This window comes from Thermobia domestica, chromosome 13, assembly GCF_964235325.1.
Source record: "Thermobia domestica chromosome 13, izTheDome1.hap1.1, whole genome shotgun sequence".
Taxonomy (NCBI): Eukaryota; Metazoa; Arthropoda; class Insecta; order Zygentoma; family Lepismatidae; genus Thermobia; species Thermobia domestica.
In genome coordinates this window covers 26,304,640-26,319,373 of record NC_137466.1, presented here as the reverse complement: position 1 = coordinate 26,319,373, position 14,734 = coordinate 26,304,640, and the positions used below count along the sequence as shown (strand labels likewise).

At 38.3% G+C, this 14,734-nt stretch overlaps 1 protein-coding gene across 3 annotated transcripts in view; it reads left to right on the top strand.

Annotated features, from left to right (window-relative positions):
• synr (BH3-only protein sayonara) overlaps positions 1-14,734 on the top strand; it is a 207,424-nt gene that overhangs the window by 111,632 nt on the left and 81,058 nt on the right. For all 3 annotated transcript variants that reach the window (XM_081735555.1, XM_081735556.1, XM_081735554.1), the window contains exons 4-5: positions 2,627-2,808; positions 14,518-14,650. In XM_081735555.1, the coding sequence (XP_081591681.1) occupies positions 2,627-2,808; positions 14,518-14,650 (315 nt within the window). The remainder of the gene's footprint in view (positions 1-2,626; positions 2,809-14,517; positions 14,651-14,734) is intronic.

Genomic DNA, 14,734 nt, shown 5'->3' with positions numbered 1-14,734 from the left:
ATAATAAGAACGCCAACGAATTTCATTTCAAGAATGAATTACAATACTAGTTTGAAACTTACTCCCCGAAATATCCCGAAATTCCTTTACTTTGGCTGAAAAAAAAATACCTTTATTTTGGCTGAAAAGTCAAATTGTACAGCAGAAGTCACAAATTAGCTTATTTTTAAATAATAAATCACTATTAAGAAACACGTTTCATATTTCATTTAGAAAATATGTTTTCAGAGAAGAATTTTGTAACCATCTGGGAAATGCCTGTGAAATTCCCATAAATTTTCCTTCTTCTTGCCAAGAACGTCAAATTGAACAGCGAGTGTTATAAATATAAAAACTTCCATAACCTCAAGACAGTAAAAAAACCATCAGTTATTATGATATAAAGACAAAACTTTTCAGGCCGTTCAAAAATAAATTTAAAAAGTTGATATCTGGCAACACTGGCACGCCTAGTAACTCAACGTGCAAGACTTTGGAAGCTAAATAAGTTGTATCGATTTTCAAATTAAATGAAGTAACTGAAAATTCCAGTTTAAGAAATCCCCTATGGGAAGGGACCTTCTGCCCCTCCTAGCCCACGGTCTATTACATTATGTCTTTTAGTTCAGGAAGTGTGTACTGACAATCGACATTGTCCTCAATGTAATCGAACAGTTCCGAAAGAATTTCACTGTCATGAGGAGGCCTACCAGGTTTATCATATTTTTTTTCACATTTCTAAAGTTTACATAACAATCAAGATGGTATCTTGCTTCTTCTGCGATTAAGTCGTCTAACCTTAAATATGTCCACTTGAGACCTTCGGATGGGACCATCAGTGGACGACTGCGTCTCTACCAATGCTTATTTACATGCTACTGCACTTGAAGGTCTTCTTGCAATTGCCATGGTCAGTTACCTATGGAAGGGTTAACAAAATCTCCAGCTTTCCATTATTTTATTCTTTACTGGCACTAATGATAGCTGGAAGTCCTCTTGTAACTTTGATTACTTCACCACCATCAAGCCCTCCACCGTACAAAATGCATCTATCAATCCTTTCTATTATTCATTTATTCTTGGACAGTAAGAAAATAGTAGAATATAATTTATTAGTAGGTTATGTAATAAGTAACATAAAGTAGAGCATAAAATAAAGTTGCAATAACTTAAAGCTTCTTATCTCCTGAACAAATAAAGCTAGAGAGATGTATTACTCATCAAACTGTGTGTTTCTTTCCATTCTCTACATACGAACACTCTGTATAGTATCATCTCTGCTCATTTTAAGATTATCAGCGAAAAATTGAAAATCGGCGGCTGTTTTCCAATATGGCGGCCGAAGCTCAAGGTCAATCTTAGGGGACTTTTAGTATGTCCATTAGTATAAGGAGGTCAAGTACTACAACTGTGCAAAACTTCTTGCTTGTATGATTTCCCCCCACAAAATCCCTGCACTATATAGCGTATAACAGGAAATATCGCCTAAGGTGAGAAATATACAAATCGATAGATCTCTAGGCAATTGACAAAATTACATGGGTAAGCGTAAAGTGTAATGCGTACTTTTCGAAAAAAAAAGTCCTTTTTGTAAACTTAAAAATTGGTGCTGTACAACTATGCTACCTGTTTAGATGAAAGTGCTATTAAATATATCTTCGTCAAGCTTTTCATTAGGACATGAGGAACACGGTGGGACACTATATGGTTAACGAAGTATTATTATTAAATATTAAATCCCTAATGTTAAGTGTTAAGCCCTAAATTACTATTAAATATTAAATCTTATTTGTTTATTTTGCTACACTGTCCAGTGATGAGACACATATATCGATCGGTAGATCCTACCGAGTTAAACAACTTATTGACAGCAAATCCTTATGCGTAGTTTTCGAGAAAATTGATAAAACGAATTTTTATGGCGCTAAAACCTATGGGGTTCTTTTTCAACAATGATTCGTAGTTTTTCTTCTTACCGTTTATTTATTTCTCTTTATGGGCGTTCAAAGCACAACGGAATCAAATCTAATTACCAAACTTGTTACAAAAACAAACATAAAACTTGTACATAAAACCGCGTTGTTGCTGTCGTGCTAGGCAAAAATGGACATACCAGATATTTTGGCTGGTTAGCATATATAGTGTGATTATAAATAGTTAACACTGTTTATTTAAGCTCTGAAAGGAGCTTCAGATAGAGATCTTCTTAAGTCCAAAATGATCAAAAGCGGGCTTAATTCCATTTTGATTGAAATGCCATGTAAAACATACATTGTTAACTAGCAGATTATTTCTATTCTGTTGACTGTGACACACATAGTCGTCACACTTAGTAACTGATAACACTGCTACTTTTAATTATTACGTGAGAAATTATGAAGTACCCATAACGTCCATTACATTTACAATATGAAACATTTAAATCCCTAAAGTCTGTTTGAATATTAAAATGAGTTTCATTTATCTCCTGTTAACTATGATTTTTAATATTTTAAAAAGTCACTCTTAGAAAGCGTCTCTTAGAAATCTCCTTAATTGTATTCTATTTGTTTTAGGAAAGCTATCTACTTCTATAAATAGCACCATTAGAAAATATTTTCTCAACTAAATGATTAAAACCCATTACTAATGTTTGTAACCTTTCCAGGCTCCTCTGATGAATCCTGACTCTTCCATTCTCGATGCGTACATCAAAGTTGAACGAGACATTCAACGCGAAGAGAAAACTGTCCCGGGACCAGCTCTTGGCTTAGCAAAGCTTCGTCTTGAACAAATAGAAGCAGAGATTAGAAACGCTCAGGAGGCGCTCAACAGCATTGTCAAAGAAACGTAAGTAGCCACAATTACTTCTAGGGAAAAACCTAGAATGGGTATTCAAGATCTTTCTGCAAGTAAATGATATTCGCAAAAACGTCTCAGGCAATTTTGTTCATATTTCCTAATAATTATTTCATTTATGACCTCACAATATGAAATAATTAGTCGTTTGTCCTGGAAAAATCAAGTGTTATGAAATTACCCACACGGAATAGTTTGCTTTTGCGGAATGAGTTTTCTTCGAATGAAGTTTTCTGAAAACGTCTTACATTTTTTTGTTCATATTTAACAAATACATATTAAATTAATAACTAAAGCATATCATGATTAATTTAAGAAATTAGAGCGAGAAAGTTTAGTTCGGTGACCCGCACCTTTTATTCTACTTTCGTTGGTAATAATTTATGATACAGTAGTTAATTTGGCACACAAAGAATAAAAATGTTTGTTTTCTCTTGGTGTTCACATAAAGTTTCTCGCATCTAAGATTGAATTTCAGTGAATAACTTAAAAAAAAAAAAAAAAAAAAAAAGAATACCAAATTTTAACGATGTTGATTACCTTCCTAATCTATGATTTGTATGGGGAACTAAAGGCTACCCCAAATTTACACAAGATTTGAATTTTGCACCATTTGTGCGGTAAAGTGTTGCCAACCATAACAACAAAAGAAAACGGCTGACACTTCAGGATTATACAAAAAAAAAAAGGAACATTACGCGAAAGAACAATGCGTTTTCAAATTTTAGCAATACTTTAAAAATAATGTTTTGGCAGCTACAATTCGTAATTTTCGTGCAAAATGTGGTTCGAATAGTGTTTTAACTTCATCAACTACGAAGAAATTAATTGATAAAATTGTCGCATTTGTGATTCACAAAAACCATGAATTATTGTTGAGAAACAAATGTATCCACAATGTGCCACTGTTTGATGCAGATTTTGGGCTGGAGACATCATCGTACCATTCTTCTTCAAAAATGAGGATCGTCAGTCAATAACAATTAAAGGTGCTCGCTATTGCTACATGTTAAACCATTTTTTGTGCCTAAATTGAAAGATAGGCCTATGGATGTGGACGACATGTGCCTTCAACAGGACGGCGCAACATGCCACATAACCTGAGGAACATTTCAATTACTGCATGAGTCATTTCCTGGTCGTATAATTTCTCATTTGGTGATCAGAATTGGCCTCCCAGATCATGCAGTTTAGAAAGCGCAATACTTGCGGTATCGACATTTGCGGTACTTCGAGTATCGACATTTGTTGTACTAGAACTTTTGTGGTACTATTCAAATAACTTCTTATTCACCAAGCTGAGAGAGAATATTTTCGGGTGTTCAGTTACAGGATAGGCACACAGTATCAACTGCTACACAAAGACCAAGTTTTACCACATTGATGTAGCCAGCAAGTTAGCAAGTTGTTCTAGGGAGGGGGGGATATATGACTTTTCAGGGGATACCGGGTTTCTGCATACTAAAAGCAGACTAAAAATCTTTCGGAGTATGAAACCATTATTAACTCATCATATGTACGTACATACAAACCTTTCTTACGGCACCTAAAAACATGTAAACGCAAATATAATGATCAATTTACACAGAAAAATTTTTTAAAAAGTTACTAGGATATAGCTAAACACATCTGAAAGATATAAGCAAATACTTGTTTGTGGTTGGCCAAAACTGGAAAATATAAATAAATCCTTATCTCTGACTGGTCGAACACCTGACCATGATTGTTTTCTTTTATAGTTTTCCTTAACAGGTTGCCTATAACTATTTGCCAATGGTTGAGATATTTGTAATTACGAGTAAGTGTTACGGAATTATTCAAAGAACAGCTTTCTAGCGATTTGGAGCACTTTGGAGCACTCCAATTTGCAAGCTTGGAGGGATTTGTTACAAGTCACTCATTTGGGATTCAGTTGCCCATTGTTATGAGCGCATTTAGGGATTTTTGGTCAGATCTAGCTCGGGATAACTATAAGAAACAAAGTCAAAATTCACGTTCAATGAATTAGTAATTTATTTTCCTGGTGTCATAACAGAGTTCAATTACTACATTAGTAGATAGCTTCTCTTTTGGAACAAACAAAAATTACTCCAACTTTTGAATGTGTGCTATTTTCCATCAAGGATTTCTTGACATCTTTTGAGGCTACATATGCAGTTAATGTGTTTTCTATTCTTCCGTCCAATTTTATGTACTGACGCCGTCTACGTTTGCCTTCAATGTTTAATGTTTGCCTTCAATGTCTTCTTTCTTAATAGGTAATCGTTGTGTACAGTCTCACTTTTTTTTAGATATTTCACTGAACAGTACACATTAGGAGTTGACTTACCTATTAATGATTTGAATCCATGGTTTCTCTATTTATCAGCATTATTCGTTGATTCAAGCAGTTCCACATGGAGATGCCAATACCGGCATTGTTTAATCACAATTCTACAAAATAATCTACAAATTTCTCAAGTCTTTCGTGGTGTGGTGGATCTTCCATAACGAAAAGTCACCCAACATCGACATCATCTACAGGAAGAAATGCTAGAGCAGAACGAAAGCTAGAGAACCTCATCTCTGGAACTGATTAAGGCCGTTCGCAGACTACGCGACTTCGTGTGTTAAAGACGCGCAACAGGCTGTGTCGTCGCGTCGTTAATATTCGACACACATCCACGACGCGACAGGCGCTAGATCTTACTTCGCGTGTCGCGGGAATCTGACTTTTTTTTTTTTAGCCAGAACAAAGGGACAATGCACTTTATATAGTTTGTAATATGCAATTTTTAAATTGCCGTAATACTAAACAATCTGTTGTATTCTTTAACGTCAAAGTGCATGCACATCCATAAGGAGTACGTATGTAGCGTGGAGTTGGCTGTCCCCCTTGAGCCGCGGTCTAAATCCAGGGCCTAGTCAGTATATCAGTAAATTCGCTGCTGACTACATGAGATATTGCCTTCATGCGTCGTGCCCTCTCCTTATAAATTTCATTGTGGAGTGTCACGAGGCATCAGCGTTATCCCTAAGTGCATATAAAACATTACTTTTCATATTCTATACATATTAAATACATAGAGTATATAAAAATAACGAAATGTTATAAAATTACATATTGGCCTGGGGGATCGCAGTTTGTGAATGTGTAAAATACATTTGGAAATATCTGGTCATTTGTGCTATTTTTTAAAGTCTAATTTGAAATAGTAAAGTGAAGCGACAAACATTGTAGTTTTATGTTGCAATTTCCACCAAGCAGCTCGTTGTCTTGGTACCGAATTTTGGAAAAGGTAAGAAAGAACAAAATGGCAACATGCAGTGTACTTACCGATACGATTCTTCTCTTTCGATGGCATATCCATGAATCCACTATGGAATGCACTACACTTTTTCCCATGCTTTCGTCTTTTCAATTCTGTTGCTATAGGAATCACTGCTGGAGTTCCATATACTATGCTGTGCCTGAATTTCTGTAATGAAAGAGTCTGTGTCGAAAGCTTCCCTTGAGCTCATCTTTCAGAATGAGTATCTGCTTGCTGAAAAGACAAATTGTGGCCCTGTCGCGCGTCTTCGACACACGAAGTCGCATAGTCTGCGAAGATCTTAGTTTGTGTCAGGTGGCGGGTTCCCGCGACAAGCCTGCGACACTGTTACGCTTGTCGCGTAGCGTGCGAAGGTTCCGCGCCACATCCATTGTAACAAATGGGAATTTACTACTTCGCGACAAGCCCCGCTACAGAAAAAAAATTGTCGCGCGTCTTCGACACACGAAGTCACGTAGTCTGCGAAGAGCGAGTCATTTTAAGTCCCAATTCCTGAGCCTTCCTCCACAAGCACTGCTTGAAATAGAAATTACATACAGTAATGTTCTTAGAGATGTTATTGCAGCTTGCTCGAAATCCAATTCGATAAAGTCCGGATTCCAGTCATTAATATTAGTCTTTACCAAACTGAAAAATCTCTGATAGTCTTATCTCTTGCCGGTAAGAGACTGAAAATCAGTGGGACAATGATTGTTTCCCCCAAGTTACTTCGGATGTCTGTGTGTGTGTTGTATATAATTGCGAAAATTGCCGAATACAACACTTAAAAGTCCCTTTCATAAAAAAAACGTAGTGTACTCAGTTGCGCACTATCTTCCCTTCGCAGTGCAAAATATTAACACTCGTCCTTGCTTTGTGGTGTCATTTGCAAGCAGGAAGTGTGTCTCATCATCTATATTCAGCATATACACTCGTTCCACAGTATGTACCGCAAGTGTCCCACTGAGAGAAAGTTTTGAACACTACTGCAAATATCCCAGAAAAACTTTTTCTCATTGTACTGCAAATATCCTGTACCACAAATGTTCTGATACTGCGGTTTGAGGCTGTTGGGCTTTTAGTGGGGGAGGAGTCTTGAAGTCTAAGGTTTATCTCAACAAGTTCACGACCACCGACACCATAAATAAAGTAATTTAGTGCTGTATCAATGACATTAAGCCCCATGTATGCGAAAGGGCCATGGAAAATTTCAACAAAAGCGCGTGTAGGAGTCCAATGGTGGTTTGCTGGTGAACTTGTAGGAGTCCAGTGACTAAGCGTCTTAGGCGACAGGGTCAAGGCTGTTGCCGCCAAGGTGTAAGTAGGTACCTCTCAGAGACCAGGCGTCCTACGAAGTGGTGAAGTGTTTGCAAAGACTAGGCGTTCAAAGAGAGCGGTACGGATAAAGGAGTTCCCAGAGACCAGGTGTTCTAGGGAGTGATAAGGATGTAGGAGGTCTCAGAGACCAGGTGCCCTAGAAAGTGGTAAGGTTAAGGAGCTCTCAGAGACCAGGTGCCATAGAGAGTGGTAAGCATAAAGGAGCTCTCAGAGACAAGGTGTCCTAAATAGTGGTAAAGAGAAAGGAGCTCTCAGAGACAAGGCATCCTAGAGTGTGGTAAGGATAAAGAAGCTCTCAGAGACCAAATATCCTAGAGAGTGGTAAGGATAAAGGATTCTCAGAGACAAGGCGTCCTAGAGTATGGTAAGGTTAAAGAAGCTCTCAGAGACCAGGTGTTCTAGAGTGTAGTAAGGATAAATAAGCTCTCAGAGACTGGGTGTCCTAGATAGTGCTAAAGAGAAAGGAGCTCTCTGAGAGAAGGTACTAGAGAGTGACAAATATAAAGGAGGTCTCAGAGACCGAGACCGGCTGTTCTAGAGAGTAGTAAGAATAAAGGAGCTCTCAGAGACCAGATGTCCTAAAGAGTGGTAAAGTGAAAGGAACTCTCAGAGAGTGGTAAAGATAACGAAGCTCTCAGAGACCAGGCGTTCTAGAGAGTGGTAAGGATAAAGGAGCTTCCAGAGACCAGGTGTCCTAAAGAGTGGTGAGGATAAAGGAGCTTCCAGAGACCAGGTGTCCTAAAGAGTGGTAAAGAGAAAGGAACTCTCAGAGAGAAGATCCTAGAGAGTGGCAAAGATAAAAAAGGTCTCAGAGACCAGGCGTCCTAGAGAGTGGTAAGGATAAAGGAGCTCTCAGAGATCAGGTGTCCTAGAGAGTGGTAAGGATAAAGGAGCTCGCAGAGGTCAGGTGTCCTAGAGAGTGGTAAGGATAAAGGGGTTCTCAGAGACCAGGCGTTCTAGAGAGTGGAGATGATGATCAGTCGGTGGAGATTGATGCCTTCTTCGATTTTCTGGCTCCTTTTATTTGGAAATGTTGCTGATTTGATTAATCTTCGTTCGTTGAGGATTGTTGGCGATGGTCGACGATGTCTTCTTCGTGGTTGTCGTCTGGAATATGTTTAGAGCCAGCATGTGATGTTGGGCGCACATGTAGGACTTTGCAATACATAATCCAAATTCATTTTGAAAACGCCATACAGATTTAACTAAACTTGAAGAACAAATCTGTAAAATGACGTAATTAAAATTCCATTTCAACTGAAAGAAAACACGAAAATAAATACCATAAAATCAATTGGATTAAAAAATAAAGATTGCCTCTGTGTTTAACACTGTTAAGAAGTGAACGAGATAGTTTCTGTAAAGTGTTACTAAACAAAGTAATAAATACTTCCAGGGCTGTTCTTATACGAGAAGTGATCAGAAAGTAAGGTTACAAAGCCGACAGTGAAACGTGTATATATTATTTCATACAACCAATGCAGCTAACAGATAGTGCATGCATTAAGTTATTTTCGACGTAGCCTCCATATCGGTTGAGGCACTTGTAGGATCGTGAGATGAGTTTGAACATATCCACCTGATAAAAGTCCTGTCCTGTGTTCAGCCATGTTATCACGGTGCGTTTCATCTCCTCATTTAAAGCGAAGTGACGACCTCCTAGGTGGTCCCTCAGGTTCGGGGAGAGTTGAAAGTCGCTTGGAGCGAGGTACGGACTGTAGCGGTGTGGTCAATGATGTCCCAGATTAACTGCTTGAACAGCGTGGTGGTCTTCTGGGCTTTATACGAGCGCGTGTTGCCATGAAGGAAGATGACACCTTCGGTGACAAGTTCTGGCCGTTTCTTTCTGATTGCTTCGCGGAATCGTGTCATGGTCTCACAGTATCGGTCAGCGGTCACTGTGTGCCCTCAGAAATCGAATAACTGAACGACTTCTTCGCGAGACCAGTGTTTGCCTACAACTAGCGCCGTAGGTGAAACTCTAAACAGTGGCCAACTCCATGTATTAAAATTATCACACACTCCTCATTCCTCTTTAACAGACGAAACACCACAAATATCAGCCTTGTAACCTTAGTTTCTGATCCTCCCTCGTAGATCGGAAATCTGGGTCTGCAGCTCATAAGTCTTGTACACTGAAGTTTCTTCATTATAGTAAAGCAGGATTTCTACAGAAGTGCAAAATCTGGGGAATTAAATCATGGAAGCATATAAGTTGTCAGAGAATGTCAGAGAACTTTGCTAAATGTATGTCTTACGAATAAAGAAAAACTGAAAATAAGCTACAGCTAGTAAATAGAAAATGCATATTTGAAAGACAATATTTTCTAAATTACTAGGGAATTGAATAGGCTAGTCTGTTGGTCACTAGGTAGAGTGTTCAACTGACAATCTAGTGATCCGTATTCAATCCTGGTGGGTATAGAACGAGTTTTCCACCTAGGCTGTAAGTCCCGGAGGTCAGCTTAGCTCAGAAGAAAATACAGGAGACAACCTGTGGCCAAACTGGTCAAAAAAAACCCTTAAGGTCATAGAGAGGCCTACGCCCCCATTGGGTTGTTATCCAAAGAAATATTTCTAGATAAATTGAGTATGTAGGAAGATAACTAAACACTAAATTAGCAACAATGTTAAAGTGTTTAGGCCTGTGTTTTGTCTCTTCAGAAATTGCACACTTTTCTGTAACACTGCGGCTACCACACTCTGAAGTTTAGAATGTCTTCGGCTCTTACTTATTCAACTGCAAATTTACCTGGAACACTATTCTGTATAATGTGAGCAATAACTTCATGAACTTTGAAGACTTTGTTTTGTTCTCGCAAGTATTTGGATATAATTTCGAAATGACGATCACATACTAGAAATTTGTGACCTTTGATGGGGGAAATAATGTATTTTATGAAATCGACCAACATCTGTTAGTGACAAAAGATACTGGGAAAGAGTTTGCTTGTTATTTTGACCTGAGGTGGTGGTGCTCTGTTTTGTTTTCTGGTATCTCGTTCATTAGTCCTAATCCTAATCTTAACTATACAGTATATAAAACTACATGAACTGACTCACTGACATAATATAACGGGTACTTTCGATTGACGTGGAAAGTTAAAATTTGGCATGATTGTAACTTTCCTTTTCAGGACTAACCAACAGAAAAATTGTCAAAAATGAATATTTTTAATTTTTAGGTGGTTCTAAAGGAAGGGTGAAGAAATTCCCTATGTTATTTAAATAGGCGTTTTTCGGACTTTATAATCTCATTTATAGGTACTTAGAATTGGAATAACAACTTGAAATTCGGTATGCTTGTACCTTTTCGTTATCATTACCTACGTAAATCACTAATAATAAAAATGTCCAAATTTAGAGTGGTTTTATGGGCAATTGAAAAATCTTTCCTATGTTATTTACATAGGACATCTACACCCCAAAATTATTGGGCACTTCCTGCAGAGTTACAATGATTAAATTTGACATAGTTGTAGCTTTTCGGGACTAATCCACAGGAAAATTGACAAAAGTAAATATTTTTAATTTTTAGTGGGTCTAAAGGGAAAATGAAAAAATATCCCCATGTTATTTAAATGGGACTTTTTTCGATTTATAAGCTCGTACTTTAGATACTTGGAATTGGGATAACATCTTGAAATTCTGTATGCTTGTACGTTTTGTTAGCGTTACCAATCGCCAAAACAAAAATTTCCAAGTGTAGAGTGGTTTTAGAGGAGCTGGAAAATCTTTCCCATGTTGTTTATGTGGGATATCTTCTACGCCCCAAAATGTTTAGGTACTTGGCAGGATCACAATGAAGAAATTTGGCATGATTGTAACCTTTCAGGACTGATATACAGGAGAAATTATCAAAAGTGAATATTTTTATTTTTTATGAGACTAAAGGGTGAGTGAAGAAATTCCCATGTTATTTGAATGGGCGTTTTGTTGGGATACAAAATCTTGCCTTTTAGATAGTTGAAATAGGAAAAGAAATTTGAAATTCGGTACCATTGTGAGTTTAAGAGATGTGAGGCCGTAGGTCGAGCAAATAGGGGGGTTGGGGGCCAAAGGCTAGTCTGATAGAATAAAACACACTATATCTGGAGATTTTCTGTAATTTTCTTCCCAGTAAATATATATGGCAATTTTGTGCCTTAATGTCAGCACTACAAAACATATTCACTGTAACCTGTCTCAAATAACACATGACTTGAAGGGAAATGCTCGGGAAACTTACATTCTGCATGAAATAAATCGTCGGAGATACAGTGTAACTCTCTTTAACTCCTTTATTTATGCTGTAGGGCAAAGTAAACCATTTTGCTATCATATTTGCTGCTCACCTCACTTCCAAACTGAACAGAAACTTATGATTATTCACATGGGAATAAATTGACCCCACTGCCCTGTGGTATATTAAAAAATAGGTGTAAATTAGTGAGAAATATATAACATGAATCTTCAACTGTGACTGAATCCCAGATGAGCGAAATATCTTTTTAATAGCAATCGTTACAGCTATACTAATAGTACAGGAGTATACTGTAATATTCTGCCCATGGGTTGCGTATAAACGATAGCAGAAAACACGTCCACCATCAAGAAACTATCACATGATCACGAAATATGGATACGTCAAGGATTCGGATACGTCAACGACAGCAGGGCCAGTAACGAAGAAAGACGAAGAATCCCGAACATCCAGAATAAAAACGGGTGCACCAAACATATCGAGGTCAATCTGTTTGGGATTGACCATTCCTCTCTTAGTTGCGTGGGCTTCGAGAAATTCCCTCGCCTTTCCCTCCCACTGCTTGAGTCGAAGAGTTAACTCATTCACGAGCTTCAAAGACTGCCTGGGTCTGGACTTTTCGCACAAGCGCGTACGTGACCCTGTTTTGCTGCCATAGGAAGGAGATAGGATAGGACGAAAGGGACTCAACTACGTTACTGGACTTAGTTTATTGTGATTTATAATAAAATTTAACGTTACTGGACTTAGTTTATTGTGATTTATAATAAAATTTAACGACATTTTTTCTATTTACTCCTTTTTTGAAAAAAAAAATATTCCCTGGTAGTTCCGGAATTGGTGACATGGTCCTTCAATCTAGCAATCTTGAAGGCGAAATAGTATGGTGGGGAACGGGATATAATGTAAGTTTTGATCTTTCATGATAGTCTGTGCAACTCGCCTGCTACATCTAATTCAAACGTCCCGTGGTTCGGAACCCACGTTAATAACGGGTGATGCAGCAAATTCTGGACTGCCCCCAACTAAACGTATTGTTGCAGGTAACATAAAACAAAAAGGAGAGGAGCAATAGAAATAGTAACTCAAGTTCTACGAAACACACATTTATTCAACACTCAACTACACCATTACGCCTAATCTGATTGATCCTCTTTTTAGTGCTCTCCACCAGGTGCTGTACACTTCCGACGTCCATTTGTCGCAGGCATAATTTGATGCGATTCAAGTGCTGAAAAGTGTTTTAAGCTCTTCAGGCATTGGCATAGACTTAGGGTTTCAAGAGAGTCCAAAAGTCCTCAATACATCTGGCCACCGGGAGGTTGACAGGGCTGTCTTCCTTGGCGACGAAATGGATGCCTCCTTATTTCAAGTTCTCCACCACCACTCTGGCATAATGCGCACTGGCTTTGTCCGGCCAGAACACGTAGTTGTCGTCGAAGTGTGCTCTTTATGTATGGAATCAAACGTTTCTTAATGCATTCCTCTAGATAAACCCTGCCAGTGATGGCAAAATTGGACTTCTTGATCAGCGGTTCTGACCATCCATGTTGTTTGTTGTTAAGCCAGACCAGAACCTTCTTCTCAGACTTAGTTTTGGGATAGAATTTCACCATAGGTGGCGTATCGTCTCTGTTCGAGGTGTAGAAGGTGTTGTTGGCGTTAGCGGTGGAGTGGAATAGCGTGAATTGGATTCGTCAGCGAGGATCCAGAAGGCCTTTGCAAACTTTCAATGCAACCAACCACACAACCTCTTCACTTCGGACTTCTGCCTGTCAGTACGTTGTAGGATACGTTTCTTCTTGCATGCCTTCACATTCACCTTCTGTAGCTTCCGACAGATCGTGCTTTGATGACATTGGAGCCGCTGAGCTGCTTGTCGCTGTGAAACCCGTCCTTGTGATCGAACAAACGCTTGAGAGAGTCAATTTTCTTCCAGTGATTTTGACATTGGATCCACCTGAGCCAGGTCGACTAGACGCTGGTATGTTGTCGTGAAAACGTTTCAAAATACCATAGATAGTACTTCTGGGCACTTCTTCAGCCATAAAGTGTCGCACAGTGGACCACTTCCCGGGCTGGATGTTGGCGGACTAGAACTGTACAGTCGAGAACGGAGGATGCCTTTGCTTGAGGCCCTTGATCTAGTTATTGGTTAATGTTGAAGTCACAAACAAAAGCATATCAATACTAGTTGAAACGCTCTCCATATTGCATATACTAATTTTCTTCCTGATACTTAGCATTAAATGTTACAGAGCACAACATATAGTCCAGATTTTGCTGCATCACCCGTTGGTATATCTTTTCTTTCTCAATATCTCTATTGCATGAAAAGGGAAACACGAAATCTTGACTCAAAGCTTCTAATGTTTCTAAACATCATTGCGTTCGCCCATCTCACATTCTTTACACCTTTACCTAAAATATTTAAACATTGTGTTAAATTTTGATTCAGATTCAGCGAAAGAAATATATTATCTCCAAAGCAAGTGCACTTAGTTCTTCTTCCTTCTACGGAGATAACGTCTTTCTTCCTTTAAGTCATCTTTACTATTTTCTCTCATGTCAATAGAAAACAACACTCCTTTCGAACACTCTTCCAGTTTCAGTCCCTCTGTCATTTTCTATTGTATTCTATCTCTGATTTGTTAATTCCTCTATAAGTTCTGTATTAGTTCCTGTAAAAGTAGTAGCGTAGTGGTTAGAATCCCACCTTAAGAAGGATATCCAATCACATATAGCCTCGTCGTTGCAAAGGGACTAAACTTCAATCAATCCATCATATCGCTTTCCACTGCTATTACTATTACTATTATTATTTTGCAGGCAAATGGAGCATTCCTCGGTGGACCAACTCTGTGATAATACAGTCAAACAGGCTTTGGAAGAGCTTGGAATGGATAAGAACAAAGATCTTGTTGATGAACATGAGGAATTTGTTGCTGTATTAAATCGCGAGGTAAGTAAAAGTCTATATTAACTTGTTAAATTTTAGATATCTTTTACGCGTACACGTAATCTGCAAAGCAGTGCAGTCTGTTAC